The sequence below is a fragment of the Vipera berus genome (assembly GCF_964194415.1).
Source record: "Vipera berus genome assembly, chromosome: 3".
Lineage (NCBI taxonomy): Eukaryota > Metazoa > Chordata > Lepidosauria > Squamata > Viperidae > Vipera > Vipera berus.
In genome coordinates, this window is record NC_138204.1 from 167,534,131 (window position 1) to 167,551,761 (window position 17,631).

The 17,631-nt window shown below is 37.5% G+C and overlaps 1 protein-coding gene across 8 annotated transcripts in view; it reads right to left on the minus strand.

The window, feature by feature from the left end:
- SMCHD1 (structural maintenance of chromosomes flexible hinge domain containing 1) overlaps nt 1–17,631 on the minus strand; it is a 104,541-nt gene that overhangs the window by 32,657 nt on the left and 54,253 nt on the right. For 6 of the 8 annotated variants that reach the window (XR_014026105.1, XR_014026106.1, XR_014026107.1 and 3 more), the window contains exons 25-33: nt 16,586–16,813; nt 13,793–13,941; nt 11,945–12,033; nt 11,327–11,445; nt 7,596–7,763; nt 5,730–5,855; nt 4,610–4,689; nt 2,354–2,511; nt 671–768 (exon numbers count right to left, since the gene is read on the minus strand). Coding sequence is in view for 5 of the 8 variants with exons in the window: in XM_081325132.1 (XP_081181258.1) it covers nt 671–768; nt 2,354–2,511; nt 4,610–4,689; nt 5,730–5,855; nt 7,596–7,763; nt 11,327–11,445; nt 11,945–12,033; nt 13,793–13,941; nt 16,586–16,813 (1,215 nt within the window). In the remaining 3 variants the exon portion in view is untranslated. The remainder of the gene's footprint in view (nt 1–670; nt 769–2,353; nt 2,512–4,609; nt 4,690–5,729; nt 5,856–7,595; nt 7,764–11,326; nt 11,446–11,944; nt 12,034–13,792; nt 13,942–16,585; nt 16,814–17,631) is intronic. The other 2 variants (XM_081325135.1, XM_081325134.1) reach the window with 2 other exon arrangements.

Here is a 17,631-nt window from a genome sequence, read left to right on the forward strand (position 1 = left end):
ATTATATATGTAGGCATTTAAAACTAATTTTATTAAATTAAGTTACTTTGAATCCCTGAAAATCTTAATAAAATGATAGACATTTTTAAAACGAGGAATCTAAAAAAAGAGTATATATAGTATAAATGAAGCTCATTGTTGTTGTTTTTACTTTTTAGCCAAAAACAAATCAAGGGACTATCTTAAAAAATCAAAGTTCAATGTTAATTATGTTGATATTTAGGTTTAAAAAAGTGTAAAATAAAATGCATACAGAACAAATCCATACAACTATTAAAATTAATGAGGATATAGCAATAGGAGAGGATAAACCATAGATACTAGTCAAACTTCTCGGTTGAATAAATTCGATAATTGGACTCCCCTACTAAAAAGTATTATATTTCAAACTCAAAAGCGCTTATAAAATTATCTCATGATCCAAGTAGATAATTGTGACGTGATTCTTCATGTAATCTCATCTCTAACCTCTTTGGGCTTTAAGTATAGTGAAACCAATGCATTGGAACCTTATGTATTACTGAACAAGGCAATAATGTGAAACATCTGATATGGTGGAAAAATAACATAGTTATCCATAAATTGATGGATGAGGTTAAATGGAACTAAATTTGCATGCTTACGTAAAGTATCTGTCTATCTGTTGCACATACTGTTTCCTGTTACTTACATCATCACTGTCTTTTTCCCTGATTTTCATACAAATCGTTCGTGGATTTATATTTTTAATATTGGTGCCATCTTCAGAAATAACACTAACCATGAAATCTGCATCAGGGAAAGAAATGTTTTTCGCACATGTTGCTAAACTTAATTTTCAAATTAAAACTCTGAAGTAAAATATTACTAGTCAGAAATACATGTCAAAGAATGTAAGAAACTAATATGGATACTATAATGATGTACATTCCATAAAATTGCATTACCATATTTCCAGACATTTAATGACATCACATCATAGCCAAGCATCTAGTGCCATAATCCAGAGTAACAATAACACTTAGACTTATATATATATGGCTTCAAAATAGCCGTCTCTAAGTGGTTTACCGAGTCATTGGTGCCAAAGCATCCAGTGGTTTAAAGCATCCAATGCCATGGCCCAGGATCATAGGACAAATACTTTTTATAGTGAACAGAAAGGAAAATACAATCAGGCTTCAAGACTGATGTCAGCACTTCAACCTAAACCAAACCATGAAACTGACTCCCCATTTTGACTGGAACTATATTTTACTGATAAAGGCTATAGCACAGGTGTCAAACTCGACTGCGTCACGTGACGTATTGTGACATATCATGACTTTTTTGCCTTTGTGGAGCCAGGGTGGGCGGAGCCTGTGCATGATGTATCCAGCCTGCAGGCCACCAGTTTGATACCCCTGGGCTATAGAAATAAAATTTTAAAGCCCATTTGCATCTTCTCTTTCTTCCCTCTTATATTCCTGAGTCAGACAATAGCCAATCTGAGTTTCTTTCTTAAGTCTTCTTTGATTTCTTGGGTTTAAAGCATACTGCTGTACAAGTTTTTGTAATTGTTGCTGAACAATTTCTCCAAAATTACCCCTGTGGTTCTCTACAAGGGATATGTTCATAAATCTTGGGCTTTGTTAGTAGCTAGTCATAAACTGGGCTACCAGTTGGATGCATAAATTCATTTGGATTGGAGATTTAGATCACTAAGAAATGACTACAGAAGCAAATAAAAACAATTGAATTGCTGAACAATTGCTGAACAAAACTGAAAAGAATAATAGTAAGTTACTTCCAAAAGTAATTAATAGACTAGAATAATTTTAACTTTGGTAGGATTACACTAAAGAAGAATGGAATATTAAGATATATTCCCAATGGAAGTATAATGGGAGAGTAATCTGTATTCTGCAAATTCAGTAAGGCAAGGTACAAATGGAGAAACAATATTCCTAATACCTACAGATAATTGCTTTTCAGAGTTTGGAGTCTTAGATTTGATATCGGATTATAAAGTGTTCTTAGCACTACTTCAATGTAGGTCTTGAAAATTCTTATTTCTTTCCATAGGCCTACCCCTAATCTTTTTATCATATTCAATACACTTTGTGCTGTGGACCAAAAAAAAAAGGTTTTTAAGCAGCCTAAATTCAGATAATTCAATATAACAGCATTTAGCACCAAGACACCAGCAGACTGCTATGTTAAGCTACAGAGAAACAGCCATTTTATAACCTAAAAATGACATAGACAGAGAAAACTATCTTTTAAAAGATGGCTCAAAATATTCTGTTGAAAAATAAATAAAAGATAAGAAAAAAGCATTCCAACTTTCTAATGGGTTATCCTTAGAAAATAAAAAAAATGTTAAAGCACTCACCAGGAAAAGTGTTTCCAGCAGTAAAGCTAGCATTCTCATCATATGTAATATTTAAACGTACAGGTTTCTCCGAGTCAGGTAAAACATTTATCTTGATCACTGGACTGCTTAGTGCACTCTCGTTATAGGAAGCCTTGAATTGCAAAGTGTATTCTCCCCTGAAATACCACAATAATTAAGCATTAATATAGTTCTACTGAACGGTTCAAAGTTTTAAATAGAAATATAGGAGTTCCAATGTACAGTAGTCTTTGATTTACAACCATTTTTTACAACTGGCACAATATTGCCATAGTCATGTGAACAATTTTTTGACACTTGGCAACTGGCATGTATTTACAATGGTAAAGGGCACCTGAATGACCTCTGCTGGGAGAGGGATGAGGCTAACTCATCATCCTTTCTTTTCTTGGCTTCTTGGCAGCCTTTGGTACCATCAACCATGGTATCATTCTGGACTGGATTCAGGGATTAGGGATAGGTGGGCCTGTATTGTGTTGATTCTCCTCTTCCTTCCCTGTGTCTGAAGCTCCTGGTCCTTGCTTTGCAGGATTCCACAGGGTTTGGTACTTTCCCCTCTCCTGTTTAACATCTACATAAAGCTGATGGGTGAGATCATTCATCACTATGGGGTAAGCGTCTTCAGTACACTGATGATATTCAGCTTAACATCTCTGTCCATAATAAACTAAAAGATGCTGTTGATGTTGTCACTTGATGACTGGAAGCTGTGAGGGTCTGGATGGGAGCAACAGGTTTCAGCTTAACTCTATTTACATTGAGTGGCTTTAGGTTTTGGGGACTTCTGGTTCTAGGGATTTATCATCTCTTGTTCTTATAATGCGGTGGCACAGCCCCAAACATTGTGTGCATTCTGGACATCCTCCTGAATTCCAGACTCCTGTTCAAAGAGGGCCTTTATGCAGTTTTGTGTTGGTTACCAGTAATACCATTTCTTGGACCAGGACACATTGTTCTCAGTCACTCACTCCCCAATTACCTACCAAATATTACTGTCACATGCGTTACATAGGACTGCCTTTAAAGTGTGTTTCCAGGTGCAATTCAAGGTGCTGAAAATGTCCTATAAAGACCTACATGGTAAGGAATCAGGGTATCTGAGGGAATTACACCTCCACTGTTATATCTACCTGTCTCACTGAATCTGAAGGAGGGGCATGTTACAGGTACTGTCTACTAAATAATTTCATCTGACAGGACTCGGAAAGAGATCCCTTTCTACCTTGCTACCTATCCTTTGAAATGTCATTCCCCAGAACTTAAGTTGGCCCCTACTCTATTGGCCCTTTTGAAAGCCCTAAAAGCATGGATATGGAACAATGTTTGAGAGTCTGGTGGCAGCGGTGAGCCTGTTTAATATACTGAATTGGATGTATTGATATTTAACCTATTGACTTTTTGTACTGAATTGAGTTTGTAATAATGATTTTAGTATGATTGTCTATTTTTTATTATACTTGCTGTTAATATATTGTGAGCTGTATTATATATGTGGTTTTGAAATGATCAAAAAGTTCAACCTGGGCTTCACATCTCACATTTTGCAACATCTGCTTTTTAAAGAAAATTTGTAAGGTTTTTAGCCATGTGATTTTATTTCTTTCAATCTTGTTTTTCTTGTGTGTTTCACTGTTGGTATTGTTCTTGTTTACCCTTATATCCCATTTATGGCATACACAGAATAATTTTTAAAATAAATACATAAATTCCTTCATAGCAGGAGTGTGTTTGTGTTTGTGTGTGTGTATTTGTTAGCAATCCAAAAAAAATTTACGCAAATAATGATTGTCGCAGTTGCGACTACCACCTGTAGACGGCCTGAGTTTGGGCTGATACAGGCAAAAAAAATTGGCCCGTATTTGGGGCAGCAAGGTGTTCAAAATACTCAAGACATATCTCCCCTGCCTCTTCCCTCCCTGATGCAGCTGACAAAGTGAGAAAGAGCCTGTGGCCTAGAGGTTAAAACAACTGCCTAATGTGCAATCAGCCCAGGTTCAAATGTCAGAAGGGTGTGGCTGACTGATGAGGACAAATAAGTTTGAAATGGCTATATCAGTCTCCCTTTAATTCTTTGTTAGCAATCCAAAAAAAGTTTACACAAATATATATATATATATATATATATATATATATATATATATATATATATATATATATATATATATATATATATATATATATATATATATATATATATAAATATATTCTGATCAATAGGAAGTTTCAGACACTTACTTAGGAGCATGAACAGTAAGACTTCCAAAGCTTGCTCTACCAGTTGTATCTGTTTCATGCAGCATATCTGGAGGAATAATCTGGAACAAATATTTTTTTATGAGAAAATATTGCTAAAGCTTACCAAATAACACTTTTTCCATATACAGTGTATTCTTAACTTCTCAGTAAAATGCAGTATTTTCGAGATGACTTGTTATGAACAAGTTCTATTGTTTTTTCCTTTATTTGTATCAGTTTTATATATTTGATATGCTCAATTGACTTAATCAATAAAGTTTTATCTATTGAGTCAAATAATTCTGCAGAAAGAAATAAGAGGTCATGGGAAATAAACTTTAGGACAATATATGGGCAATCAAACTCTATGGTTGCAGATGGAATGGGATAACTTGTCGTGGCCATCTTGTCCTGGCTGACTCACCCCAGTCAACTTGTTGCGGGACAATGTGATGCGGCCAACCCGCTTCATTGAAGAAATGGTGGAATAGAATAATTAAAGAAAGGATGATAAAGGAGGGACAAAACAAAATGTGAATGTCAAAAATTAAAATAATGTTGAAGAAACAATGGCAGATAACAGTACAGTTATCTTGTGTTATTTTGCAGCAAGTTGTGGTGAGTTGTCTGGGGTGAGACGGCTGCAGCAAGCTGGCCGTGGGGAGTCATCCTATGCCTGGTTCCAGAAGTTCCCTATTTCTGTAGAACCACAGTTTGTTGGTTCCAGCCTTTCTGTCATTAGAAGAGAGTGGAAGGACAACTAGCAACAGTATGTAAACTGAGGCTGTCAATTTCCTCCCTCTTCATTAAACTAAAGAACCTGCTGACTACAGTATAGATTGCAACAACACTATCTGGCACAATCTGGCACATATATTAATAAGAATAGTAATACAAGTATAAATTAACAATCTTCAAATGGCTATGTATCTATCCAAGGTATTCTGAATATGTTGTAAATATTTTGTATAATATTGTATGATAGGATCCCAAAATATTTAAAGCAAGTAAGAATTATTTTTAAGATAATTGTGTTTAAAGTTATAGAGTGCTCCCAAATGGAATAAAAATTCACTAAATGAATAAGGAAGTTGTAATGGGAAGACCAAGGTTCACTTACTTCTATATTCTTATCTCTTAAAAGTGTGATTTTGATATTAGATTCAGCAGATGGATTATTCCACTGATCACAGAGCTGGATTACAATAGCCTTTGGTAATTCTTTGCCATTAATTACAGATATAGGCTAGAAAAAAACCCAAAGATTATTATTTACAATTATGTAGAATACATACCGTAGATTCCGGCGTATAAGACTACTTTTTAACCCATGAAAATCTTCTCAAAAGTCAGGGGTCGTCTTATACGCCGGGTGCTGAAAATTTAGGGACAGGGCTGGCTGGAAAACCTGGAGCGGATCTTCCATTTAGTCTGCGCAGGGAAAGCGGGACCAATTGGAGTAGAAGCTGCAGTCTGTGATTTTTTACAGGCTGGGGTCTGGGCTTCTTTCCTTCTAAAGTTGAAGAGCAGCTGTAGGCAGGTGGGGAATGCAAGAGCAACTTGAAAGGCAGGTGGGGAATGCATAGCAGAGCAGCAGCTTAGATCTAAGGACACATTTGACTCAGGAACTGGGCGGGCTGGCTGGAAAACCTGGAGTGGATCTCCCATTTGGTCTTTTTTTTAAATCCCATTTATATCCCACCCTTCTCCGAAGACTCAGGGCGGCTTACAATTTAAAGCACAAATCAATGTGCTTAGCAATAGCCTTCATTCTATGTATATGCCTGCCTATTAGAGCTTTCACCCCCCCCCCCACAAGCAGCATTATTACAAAGTCAGCTTATTGCTCCCAACAATCTGAGTCCTCATTTTACCTACCTCGGAATGATGGAAGGCTGACTCAACCTTGAGCCTGGTGGGATGAGAACCTGCACTAATTGCAGGCAGCTGGGGTTACTTAAGGCTCTGCGCAGGGAAAGCTTTAGAGTGAATTAGGAAAAGTGAAAAAGTGAATTAGGAAAATAGGAAAAGGGTTGCTGGAATTGGGTACGTGTAGTTTAATGAAGAGAAGGGTGAGGGGTGACACGATAGCAGTGATCCAATATCTCAGGGGCTGCCACAAAGAAGAGGGAGCCAAGCTATTCTCCAAAGCACCTGAAAGCAGGACAAGAAGCAACGGATGGAAACTAGTCAAGGAGAGAAGCAACCTAGAACTAAGGAGAAACTTACTGACAGTTAGAACAATTAACCAGTGGAACAACCTGCCTCCAGAAGTGGTGAATGCTCCAACACTGGAAGTTTTTAAGAAGAGACTGGACAGCCATTTGTCTGAAATGGTATAGGGTTTCCTGCCTTAGCAGGGGGTTGGACTAGATGACCTCCAAGGTCCCTTCCAACAACAACTTCTTCTTCTTCTTCTTCTTCTTCTTCTTCTTCTTCTTATTATTATTATTATTATTATTATTATTATTATTATTATTATTATTATTATTATTATTATTAAGTTTAATCCACTTGCACTGTTTTATGTTTACATGTTTGATGACAAACAGCCTTATGTTTACAAGTGACAGTTTTCCTACTAAGTACCTGCATGTCATAAGCATTTGAATTAAAATTACCATATTAAAATCAAATCTGATGTTTTTAAATTTTTATTTGGTGTGCGTTGGAAGAGGGGTAGTCTTATACGGCGAGTATAGCCCAAACCCTATAATTTAACAGGAAATGTAGGGGGTCGTCTTATACGCCCAGTCGTCTTATACGCCGGAAAATACGGTAGCATGATGTACTATTTCATTAATTACTTGTAAATATAAATTCAAATTACATGTTTTGTTTCAGTGTTCACTTTTATACTTGATAATCTGTCAAGCTTTCAAGCATAATTAATAAACTCCTCACCTCTCAGGTTTTATAGATTTGCAAAACCAATTGTTAGCGTAGCATCATTTGGTTAGTATTATATCATATGGCATTGACTTACCTTCTCTGGTTCTATCCAATCCTGAAGAACTAATTTAGCTGGAGGGCCAGCAATCAATCTTAACTTTATGTAATCGGAGAAATCACGCCAAGCAACATGCAATTCTTTAACTTCTGGTTGGCCTGGTTCAAACTTAATTCCTTTGACAGAAATAGTTTGTGTATTTTGCTATAAAAATATGTAATAAGAGATAAAGAAAACTTAATAGGATTTTATGGGGGGAAATTAGCTGACTGTAAAAGCATAGCAAAAATATACATATTGCAGACTTCTGGTTTGCTGAAGCGTCAACTGCGGACGTTTGGAAGGCGAGCTCCATCTTCCACGTCCGATTTCACATTGCTGGGGGATCCTGGAAAGGGTTGAAAGTCGCCCTGTAGGGGTAACCAGCAAGGAGGGGATCCCGCTTGATCACAGGAGGGCGGTAGCCCTTCCGTTCAATTTGGCACAGCCCTATTAACCAGCGGACGAAAGACCAGCCATAGAAATATTGCTTGTCACCAGGCTGCAGACAGCCGAAGACAAACTTACTACCAGGCATCTATAAAGCAGTGCAGACGAGACTGGGTGAGATCTGAACCTCTCTTCAATCCCAACTATTTTTTCCACCTGTATAAACTGCTCAAAGTATTTTTCTCCCTGTGGAGAGAGGGAAGGGAAACTCTATCCCACTCGCTAATAACAGCGGCGACTGACTATCTAGGGGAGTTTAAAATGTTGAAACAATAACCTGATTTTAACAAGATTTCTATCTTTCCAAAACTTGAGGACTAAAAGACTTCCTATTCTTACTGAAGATTTGGGTTTTTATTTACAAAAAAGAAGTAAAATTGGAAAAAAAAGACTATAAAAATCTTGGTTTTAAAAAAATAGGCAACATCTTGTGGCTAAACCTGATATTACAATCTATTGTTGTCTAAAAGAGACTTGGCTTGCAGCCCAGACTATAGATAAATAACCTTGGTAATCAGCTGTGAGAAGCCCAGCTGTGTTCTATACGCAGTGATAAAATTATTTTCATTCTCTGACTATAAAGCTTTTAATTCACACTACTAAGAGAACATGGATGAAGATCAGGAACAGATTTTATTTATGTTGAAAGCAATTCATGAAACTATTCTTAAACCCACTGATGAAATAAGAGGCTACAGAAAAGAAGATGTCAGCCCAGATATACAAACCCAAACTTTGATTACAACCAAAGAATTAACTACACAGAATATAATAGATGAAGTGGAGCAATTAAATACTACGATAGAAGATTCAACTGATCAACAAACACAGTTAACAGAAAACTCAGAAAAGGGATTGACAACTTTGAAAATGGAAAAGACTTTCTATATAAATGAGAAGAACCTGAGGATCAAGAAGAACAACAGATCGAAGGGAAGATAAACATTTCAGGACAACTATGCCAAGAGAGAAAAATGACAGTTTGTTAGCCCCTTCAAAAAAATGGTGACTGGATGTCCCTTCTTATTTCAAATAATATATATAATAACAGAGGCAGATCTATATGATGATTTAAAAGCACGGATATGGAAGGCGAGCTGGCAAAGCAAGCAAGCTAGAATAAGGCTGAAGAAAATCGGGGCTTTGATTTATTAATAAGGATTAAAAGAATATACTCAATTTGTCACTATACATACTTTGAATACTAGATTTTGTTATGAACTGAGATAAAGAAAACTTTGGCTATCTGAAAATTTGGAAATATAAATATTAAAAGTTAAATCTGAATATTGATTTGTTTATAAAGGTTGAATGTAAAGCTAATTTATATATATATATATATATATATATATATATATATATATATATATATATATGTAGATCTAGAGTCTCGGGTTTCTTCCCGCGTTCCTTTCATCTTCAGAAAGTTGTGGCGACGTTTCGACGAAATCCCATCCGTCATCATCAGGCCGGAGTGTTCCTCCTGCTGCTTCCAGGAGCAAAGCAGCCACGCCTCCACCCAGTCGGAACACAGCCCCACCGGCAGTTGGAAGGAAAGGAACAGACAGACCACGCATTGCTCCTGAAAGCAGCAGGAGGAATACTCCGGCCTGATGATGACGGATGGGATTTCGTCGAAACGTCGCCACAACTTTCTGAAGATGAAAGGAACGCGGGAAGAAACCCGAGACTCTAGACCTACATATATATATATATATATATATATATATATATATATATATATATATATATATATATATATATATATATATATATATATATATGCTAAAATATATTGATAAATGTAATTAACATGTTTTTACTTAGCTGACAGAATAAAAACTACTAGTTTAAATAGACATTAAGAAAAAAAGAGAGGAAGTATTTGATGTTGAAACAAGAGAAAACTTGGTTACTAAACTTAAGATGTTTGGATATTAATAGAAAATAAGAACGTTATATCGTATTATTATTTAGTTGATGTAAAATGATGAGAAATAGAATATATTCAAATAGATGTGTATTCTGAATATTAGACTTTGTGATGTATTGTGATAATGGGAACTTTGGTTACTTAAAACTTGAAAATTATAAATATTAAATGTTAAGTTAAATATTAACGGGAAATTAAAAATTTGGGAAAACTAATTAGGACATTGTCTATAATGACTGAATGTTAAAATAATAAAGATATGTATAAGCCAAAAATTATTGATAAATGTAAGAATGTTATTTTTATTTAATTGATTTAATAAAAATTGTATTAGTTTAAACAGGAGACAATAAATACTAAGGGGAAAAGAGAGGAAAAATTCAATGTAGCAGCTTGAGACTTGTACTAAAGATACTTGTATGTCACTGTATTATTGATTAACCCAGCCGCCACGCTGCTTTCTAAATACTTAAATGTAAAATTAGAAAATCAATAAAACATTAAAAAAAGAATATACATATTGCATATTTCAGGCAAACTGAATGGAAATCTAATGCTAAATTTGGCCCAGGAATTTATGTATGTTGACAAAAGTTATAATCTGTTTCACAGATATTTGGATCAACGTCTAGTGACAAATATATCATTCTACATAAGGTGATGCTTAGGAGTTTGCGAATCCTTTTAAATATTCAGTATTTCTATATAAACGTGACCTAAAATGTGACTGGTTTTCTACAAAGTCCTAAAAGTAGATAAAGAGAACCCAATTAACACATTTGTTTAGGGAATAATAAAATAGTTTTCCTAGGACTGAAAAGGCATTCTAGCCATCTCTTAATATTCATGTAGCTGTAATAGACTTACAACCACAAATAGGATTAAAACCTCTGTTGTTCAGAGATGTGATCATTATGTGCGTCATCACATGATCAAGTGAGTTGTCACACCCATTTGATGAACTTTATAACTATTGTCTTTCAGCGAATCATAGTTGCTGTGTGAATCCAGTTTTTCCCTCATTGACTTTGCTTGTTGGAAGCTGGATGGGACAGTTACAAATGGTGATCAGGTGTTCCTGGAATACTGCAAATGTTATAAATGCATGCCGGCTGCATTTATGATCACATCACTACAGGGTGCTGTGAGTGTAAGGAACAGTTGCAAAATACTTTTTTCAGTATTGTCATAACTTAGAATGGCTGCTAAACGGATGGTTGTGGGTCAATAACTACTTGTAAGCTGCTTTAGGCATAGCGATATAAATCCTCTCCCTACTGCTTTAAAACAAAAAAAATATTTTAATGGATATAAATGCTATATAATGTGGGGCATTAAAAAATACCTGCCAAGAAGTTTTCAAATATGATTTATCCAGACCATTCCCAGAAATCTTCAAGTCAGCCATACAAGATGATGTCAGGGACTGAATCTGATTTCCATGCTGATCTGTAATCATTATCTCTTTTATATGAAAAAAGTACAAGTTATGAACATACTGTAGAACACATTAGAGGTACAAAACAGATTAAAATATTACCGCATTTATAATATGTTATTGCAAACTACATTCTACATAAAGCTTAAGTCCTCCTTGATGCTAAATACAACAGTAGTTTGATTTCATGCTTATTCAAGATCTGAAATGGGTTTAATGCTTGAGTCTATGCAAATAAAATTACAATGTAATATTGTATCTCATAGTCTAAATGTAATAGAAGTCTAGAATTTTACCCATTATGCCATTAATGCAAATCTAACAGCATTGAATCAAATCAGAATATGGGACAAATGTAAATGTAGATTTGCACAACAGGGACATATTCAACTCAAATCTCTTCTGAGAGCTGACTAAGTAAATAAAAGTAACAGGGCTGCAGCTGATGAATATATAAAGCTGCTGAAGATTGCCATGGTACTATCATGGTGTCAATTGAAAGTGTTAAGAGTTACACATACATACCAATTTCATCTTGCAGCTTTTCACCCATTTTTATTATATTTGATCCTTTAATTTTGCACTTGATAAGTTTTGGCTCATCAGCAAGCGGTCTAGTGAAATAAACAGTTGAGAGGTTAATATACTTATTTTAAGGAAGTAGTGATAAATTTCATATTATTCATACTTTGTACAATTTACTGGGACTTGGGCAGGGACATTTGCAGAAAGGGAGTGGAGGAGGGGGGGAAATGACAGAACATGTGTTGTGATGTTGTAATGCAAACTCCACTCCTTGTATACTTTGCATATGACACTCTGCTACAAATACAAAAGAACAGACCATGCATTCTGTTGTCATGATACATGTTGTTATTTTGGCATTATTGTAGCTACATGTAAGTTTTGAGCTTCTTCATCCCGAATAACTGCAAACATTATGATGGAGTAAATTACCTATAAATGTGGGGCTAATCCATAATCCTGTGTTTTCTGTCAAAGCATCTCTTTTCCTCCCTGAAGTGATCTTGTGGCGTGAGACCCCAAAAAGATTCTTGTGCTTTAAAAGTAGAACACTTTCTACTTATCAGACACAATGTTCCAAGCTACACTGATTGTCCCTCTGAACACTGATCTTTTTCCAGAGAAGACTGCAAACAGCAATCACATGATTGTGGAGGGCAGTTGGGCAACTGGTTGTAAATATGAGCAGGCTGCCAAGCACCCCAAATGTGGTGATGTGGGCAGGTGTGACATTTATATACCGTATTTTCCGGTGTATAAGACGACCCGGCGTATAAGACGACCCCCTACTTTTAAGAAGTTTTTCAAGGTTTTTTGTCTTATACGCCGGAAAATACTTACATGCCCTGCCCTCCCTGTCCGTCGCAGAGGAGGCGAAGGCCCGACTGGCCCCGCCGGCCCTCCCGCTGCTCCCGCGCTTCTGCCGGCCCCCGAGGCGCAGCGTTTCCCAGGCGGCAGGCAGCACCGGAGGGTAGCCGCCACCCCGCCACGGCCGGCGCCCCTCCTGCTTCCCCCCCAGGCCTTGAACTTCTCCCATTCGGCGCAGGGCAGGGCAGCTCCGCCCGCAGCCTTTTTCATGTGCCGCTTCCCTCTCATCGTCGGCCGAGGCGCGCTCGGCCCGGGCTCCCGGTCCCTCTTCCCGGCCGGCTTCCCGCCCTGCCCCTCATGGAGCTGGACTGGGCGTGCAGCCTCTCGGTGTGGCTGCTTTTCCTGGGCAGCCTGGCAGTGCGGCTCCTGCGCTCGGACCTGTTGCTGAGCCGGCGGCTGCTGCTGCGCGTGGGGCTGCTGGCCGTCCTGCAGGCGCTGGGCCGTCCTGCCACTGCTCCTCAGCGCCACGCTCACGGCGGCTGCCTGCTGGCTCGTCTCGGCCAGCACCGCCCAGCGGAAGCGCATCCCCGCGGGGGGAGAGCAGTGCTGGTGACAGGTGAGTCCGGCGGGCGCGAGGCCCTCCCCTCGGGCCAAGAGCCGACGGGCAGCGCCGCCTTCGCGTGGGGAGAGCCGCCCGACGCTCCCGCCCAGCCGTGTCCCAGAGCCGTGCCGGAAATATCTCAGTTGCGCGGGGCAGCCCGGCTTTGCAAGAACGGGGACGCTCGACTGATTTGTTTTTTTTCCCGGCGTATAAGACGACCCGGCATATAAGACGACCCCAACTTTTGAGAAGATTTTCATGGGTTAAAAAGTCGTCTTATACGCCGGAAAATACGGTATGTTAATATATAGAATGTCTTCTTAACATTCATACTGTATATCTGCATAAACAAAAGGCATAGTTGGCAATAACAGCATTTTGTCCAGCAGGAAAAGCTATAGTTTTATTACTGAAACATGATTGAAGAAAAAAGTACAAACCTGATCACAAATGAACTTGACAAAGACACATGCTCATCATTGAATGTAAGTAGACAACCGCTTTCATCTTCTACAGATGTTGGAACTTTCACATCAGGTAGCAATCCTTTGATCAGTTGTTTGCTATTAAACTTTGGACTCCAGCTTATCTAAGATAAAAAAATGCTTTTAATATTAGAAAAGTAACATTTTTCCCGTTCTTATGTATTTTTTACTAGAAATCCATGAACACCTGACTGTTAATGACTGAATTAAAACTGCTTCCATTTAATATAAGCAAATATATTTTATTGGGGCTATTTCTGAATATCCAAAAAATATGCACATTCAACTCTAAATAAGTGTAATGTTCCCAAACTAACGCTTTCATGGTAGGGCATAAATTTTTTTTGAAATAATTAACGAAAAGTATTTTTCAAGAAAGGTGAACCACTTCATAGTCCATGTGTTTCTTTAATATATTAATTAACGTCGTCTGTTCATAAAGTGTGCAAAAAATGTGCAAAAAAAATCATGTATACAAAATACAACCCCAGGTACAATGTATTGCAGTAATCCAAGTGAAAAATAACAAAAGGCATGAATGATTGTGAATGGCTACCACATGTTCTTCATGTAGAAACTGAGAGTTTAGGGAATTTCCAGGTTAGGGGTGCATGATGAAGGTGTAAGGATGTGAGTAGGTACATGCGGGTTCAAGGGAGACATGGTGAGGATCAGGGAAGGTGTGTAGGAGTGTGTAATGGCTAGAGTGGAACTGTTCTACCTGATCTCCAGTGGCCAATGGAGGAAGCAGTCTACCTGGCCTCTGGAAGCCAGGAAGGACTGATCTACCAAATATCTGGGTAGTGATGCAGCAACATGGCAGTGCTGAAGCAACCAAACTTTTGCCACATTTTAATCCCACGGAAGTCATGGATTCTGGATTTTGAATGCATTCTGTAAGTTAGCTCATCTGAGGAACCTTCATCCAAAAGTTGTTGACCTATGATGCACTGCTTCTCCCAGTTAAAGGCTAGTTGGTGGTATCAAGATCAGAAATGCAATTATGCTTCAGATCTGGAACTGATATCCTCTCAGTACCTGCTGATTGTGCCTTAAAGCTGAAGCTTTTGGAGGCTTACACAGATACCACAGAGACTCATAGAATTATGCATCCAAGGTCAAAAGGAGGGGAAAATTGCAACCATATAAGGAGATGGGGGAGGGGGGAATAGGCATCAGTTTTCCCTACTCATCCCACAAAGTAACATTGAAAACCTGCTAAGTTTGTTTCTGCTGAACTGCAGTAAATTGAAAAAAGGTTTGGCATAACTTCTGGAAAGGTATAGTTTGTTTTTGGACTTCAAAAAAGCATGTCTGTCTATCTATCTATCTATCTATCTATCTATCTATCTATCTATCTATCTATCTATCTATCTATCATCTATCTATCTATCTATCTATTTTTGGGACTTATATGCCGCCCTATCTCCCGAAGGACTCAGGGCGGCTAACAATAATAAAAACAACAATACAAAAGTTAAGAGAAATTAAATAAACAGCCCCAAAAATAAATTAACTAAACAATTAAAAATTAAAACATTTTAAAAACCCGTCATCAGTCCAGGTCAGCCTGATGAAAAAGGAAAGTTTTGAGGTCGCAGTGAAAGGACCAGAGATCTGGGGCCATCCGGAGCTCAAGGGGGAGTTGGTTCCACAGGGCTGGCACTCCCACAGAGAAGGCCCTCCCCCTGGGGGTCGCCAGCCGACATTGTCTAGCCGATGGCACCCTGAGGAGGCCCTCTCTGTGTGAGCGCACTGGGCAATGGGAAGTCGTCCCCGGCAGCAGACGGTCCTGCAAATATCCCGGGCCTAGGCCATGTAGGGCTTTAAAGGTAAGTACCAGCACCTTAAATCTCACCCGGAAGACAACTGGTAACCAATGCAGCTCACGCAGGAGGGGTGTAATATGGGAGTATCGGGATGCTCCCATCACTACCCGCGCGGCCGCATTCTGCACCAGCTGGAGCCTCCGGGTGGTCTTCAAGGGCAGCCCCATGTAGATAGCATTGCAGTAATCTATCCGGGAGGTAACGAGTGCATAAGTGACCGTACGTAGGGCATCTCGGTCCAGATAGGGGCGCAACTGGCGCACCAGGCGAACCTGGGCAAATGCTCCCCTGGCCACGACTCCAATATGATCTTCAAAACTGAGTCGTAAGTCCAGGAGGACGCCTAAATTGCGTGCCCTATCAACAGGAGGTAACACCTCTCCTCCCATAACCAAAGATGGAACCTCTTGGACAAGTCGAGATGCCAGTACATAAAGCCACTCAGTCTTGGCCGGGTTGAGCTGGAGCCTGTTCTTCCCCATCCAAATCTGTACCGCTTCCAGGCAACGGGATATCACATCGAGAGCATTGCTGGGTTGGTTCGGGGTGGAGATAAAAAGCTGGGTATCATCAGCATATTGATGATACCTCACCCCGAAAGCATATCCCTAATAGTCAGCATTTGATATTCTTTAAAGACTAGTTCTTCATATTCCATAGTAACATTTAAGAATGAGCATTTCAGAAATTTGAGAAAGTTCTATATGTGCGATAAAAAAGAGAACAAGCTGAGCTGCTATTTTTTTCTTTCCTCAAAGTTTCACAAATATTGATTCATTACAAAAAATATAGGCAGCCTAAGTGATTGTTCAACAATCTATTTTGCTTAGAAAATTTAGAGCTGTTAATTAAACAAATTAATAAGAACTTCTCTAGACACACTTCCATTATTACATTCACATGATACATCCATACTTACTTTAAATTTTTCAGCTAGAGCTGGAGTTATTATGATTTCTCTTTCTCCCTCATCATACATACGGAAGGTAAGATTTTTTAGCACATCACCTGCAACATGGTTAATTTCTTCCTGGTTTTTAATCTGAATAATTTTTTTTCCTTCAGTGCAATAAACCTGCAATCTTGCAGCACAGCTACTAGGAAGCAGTTTAATAATTTTGGATACTGGTGGCACATTTTTACAACTCTAACAATAAAAACAAAAAGAAATACAAGGAAAAAAATGACTTTTCAAAGCTGTACAACAATATTTTAGCTCATTAAACCTAATTAATAATAGTTATTACACTAGGAATATTTACAATGTATTTATTAAAATAAAATATAATTTAATATAAAATCTATATAATGTATCAAAATACAACTAAGAAACCACTACATTTTTTAAAATATGCTGTTCCTAACATAATAATGTTGACATCAGTTACAATTGCTATTTTCCCAAAGAAAAAATAATAAATTCTATTTTTTAAATAAAGATTAAGTTTTTATATAATATTTTATTAAAATTTAAAATTACAAAGATAAAAACTAATGCAATATATAAACAAGAAAAAATATAAAGTACAAAAACAAATACCCCCACACATGATATAAAAAGAATTAACTTCCTCTTTCATCCAAACAAATATAAACATTTTTAATAGCTTAATATCTATTTCAACCAAAACTCTCTTCATTTCATAACTCATCTTTTATCTATTGGCAAATAATAAAAATCTTTCAATCTTAATCAGCAAAAGTCCATGTCTAATATATATAAACAAATCTTTAAAACCTCATCATTCAAACATAATTAAGAAAAATTCCATTACTAGAAACAACAAACTGAAAATATTAATATTTAATCCCTTCAACTGATGTTCCACAAAGATTTATTATCTTCTGTTCATCTCTACTCAATTATCATATCATAGCTTATCATTTCTTCTAAAAATACAACAAAGCCTTCTTCTTCCTATATCTTCTCCATAAAAACAATTTTAATATCTCAATATTAAGTCC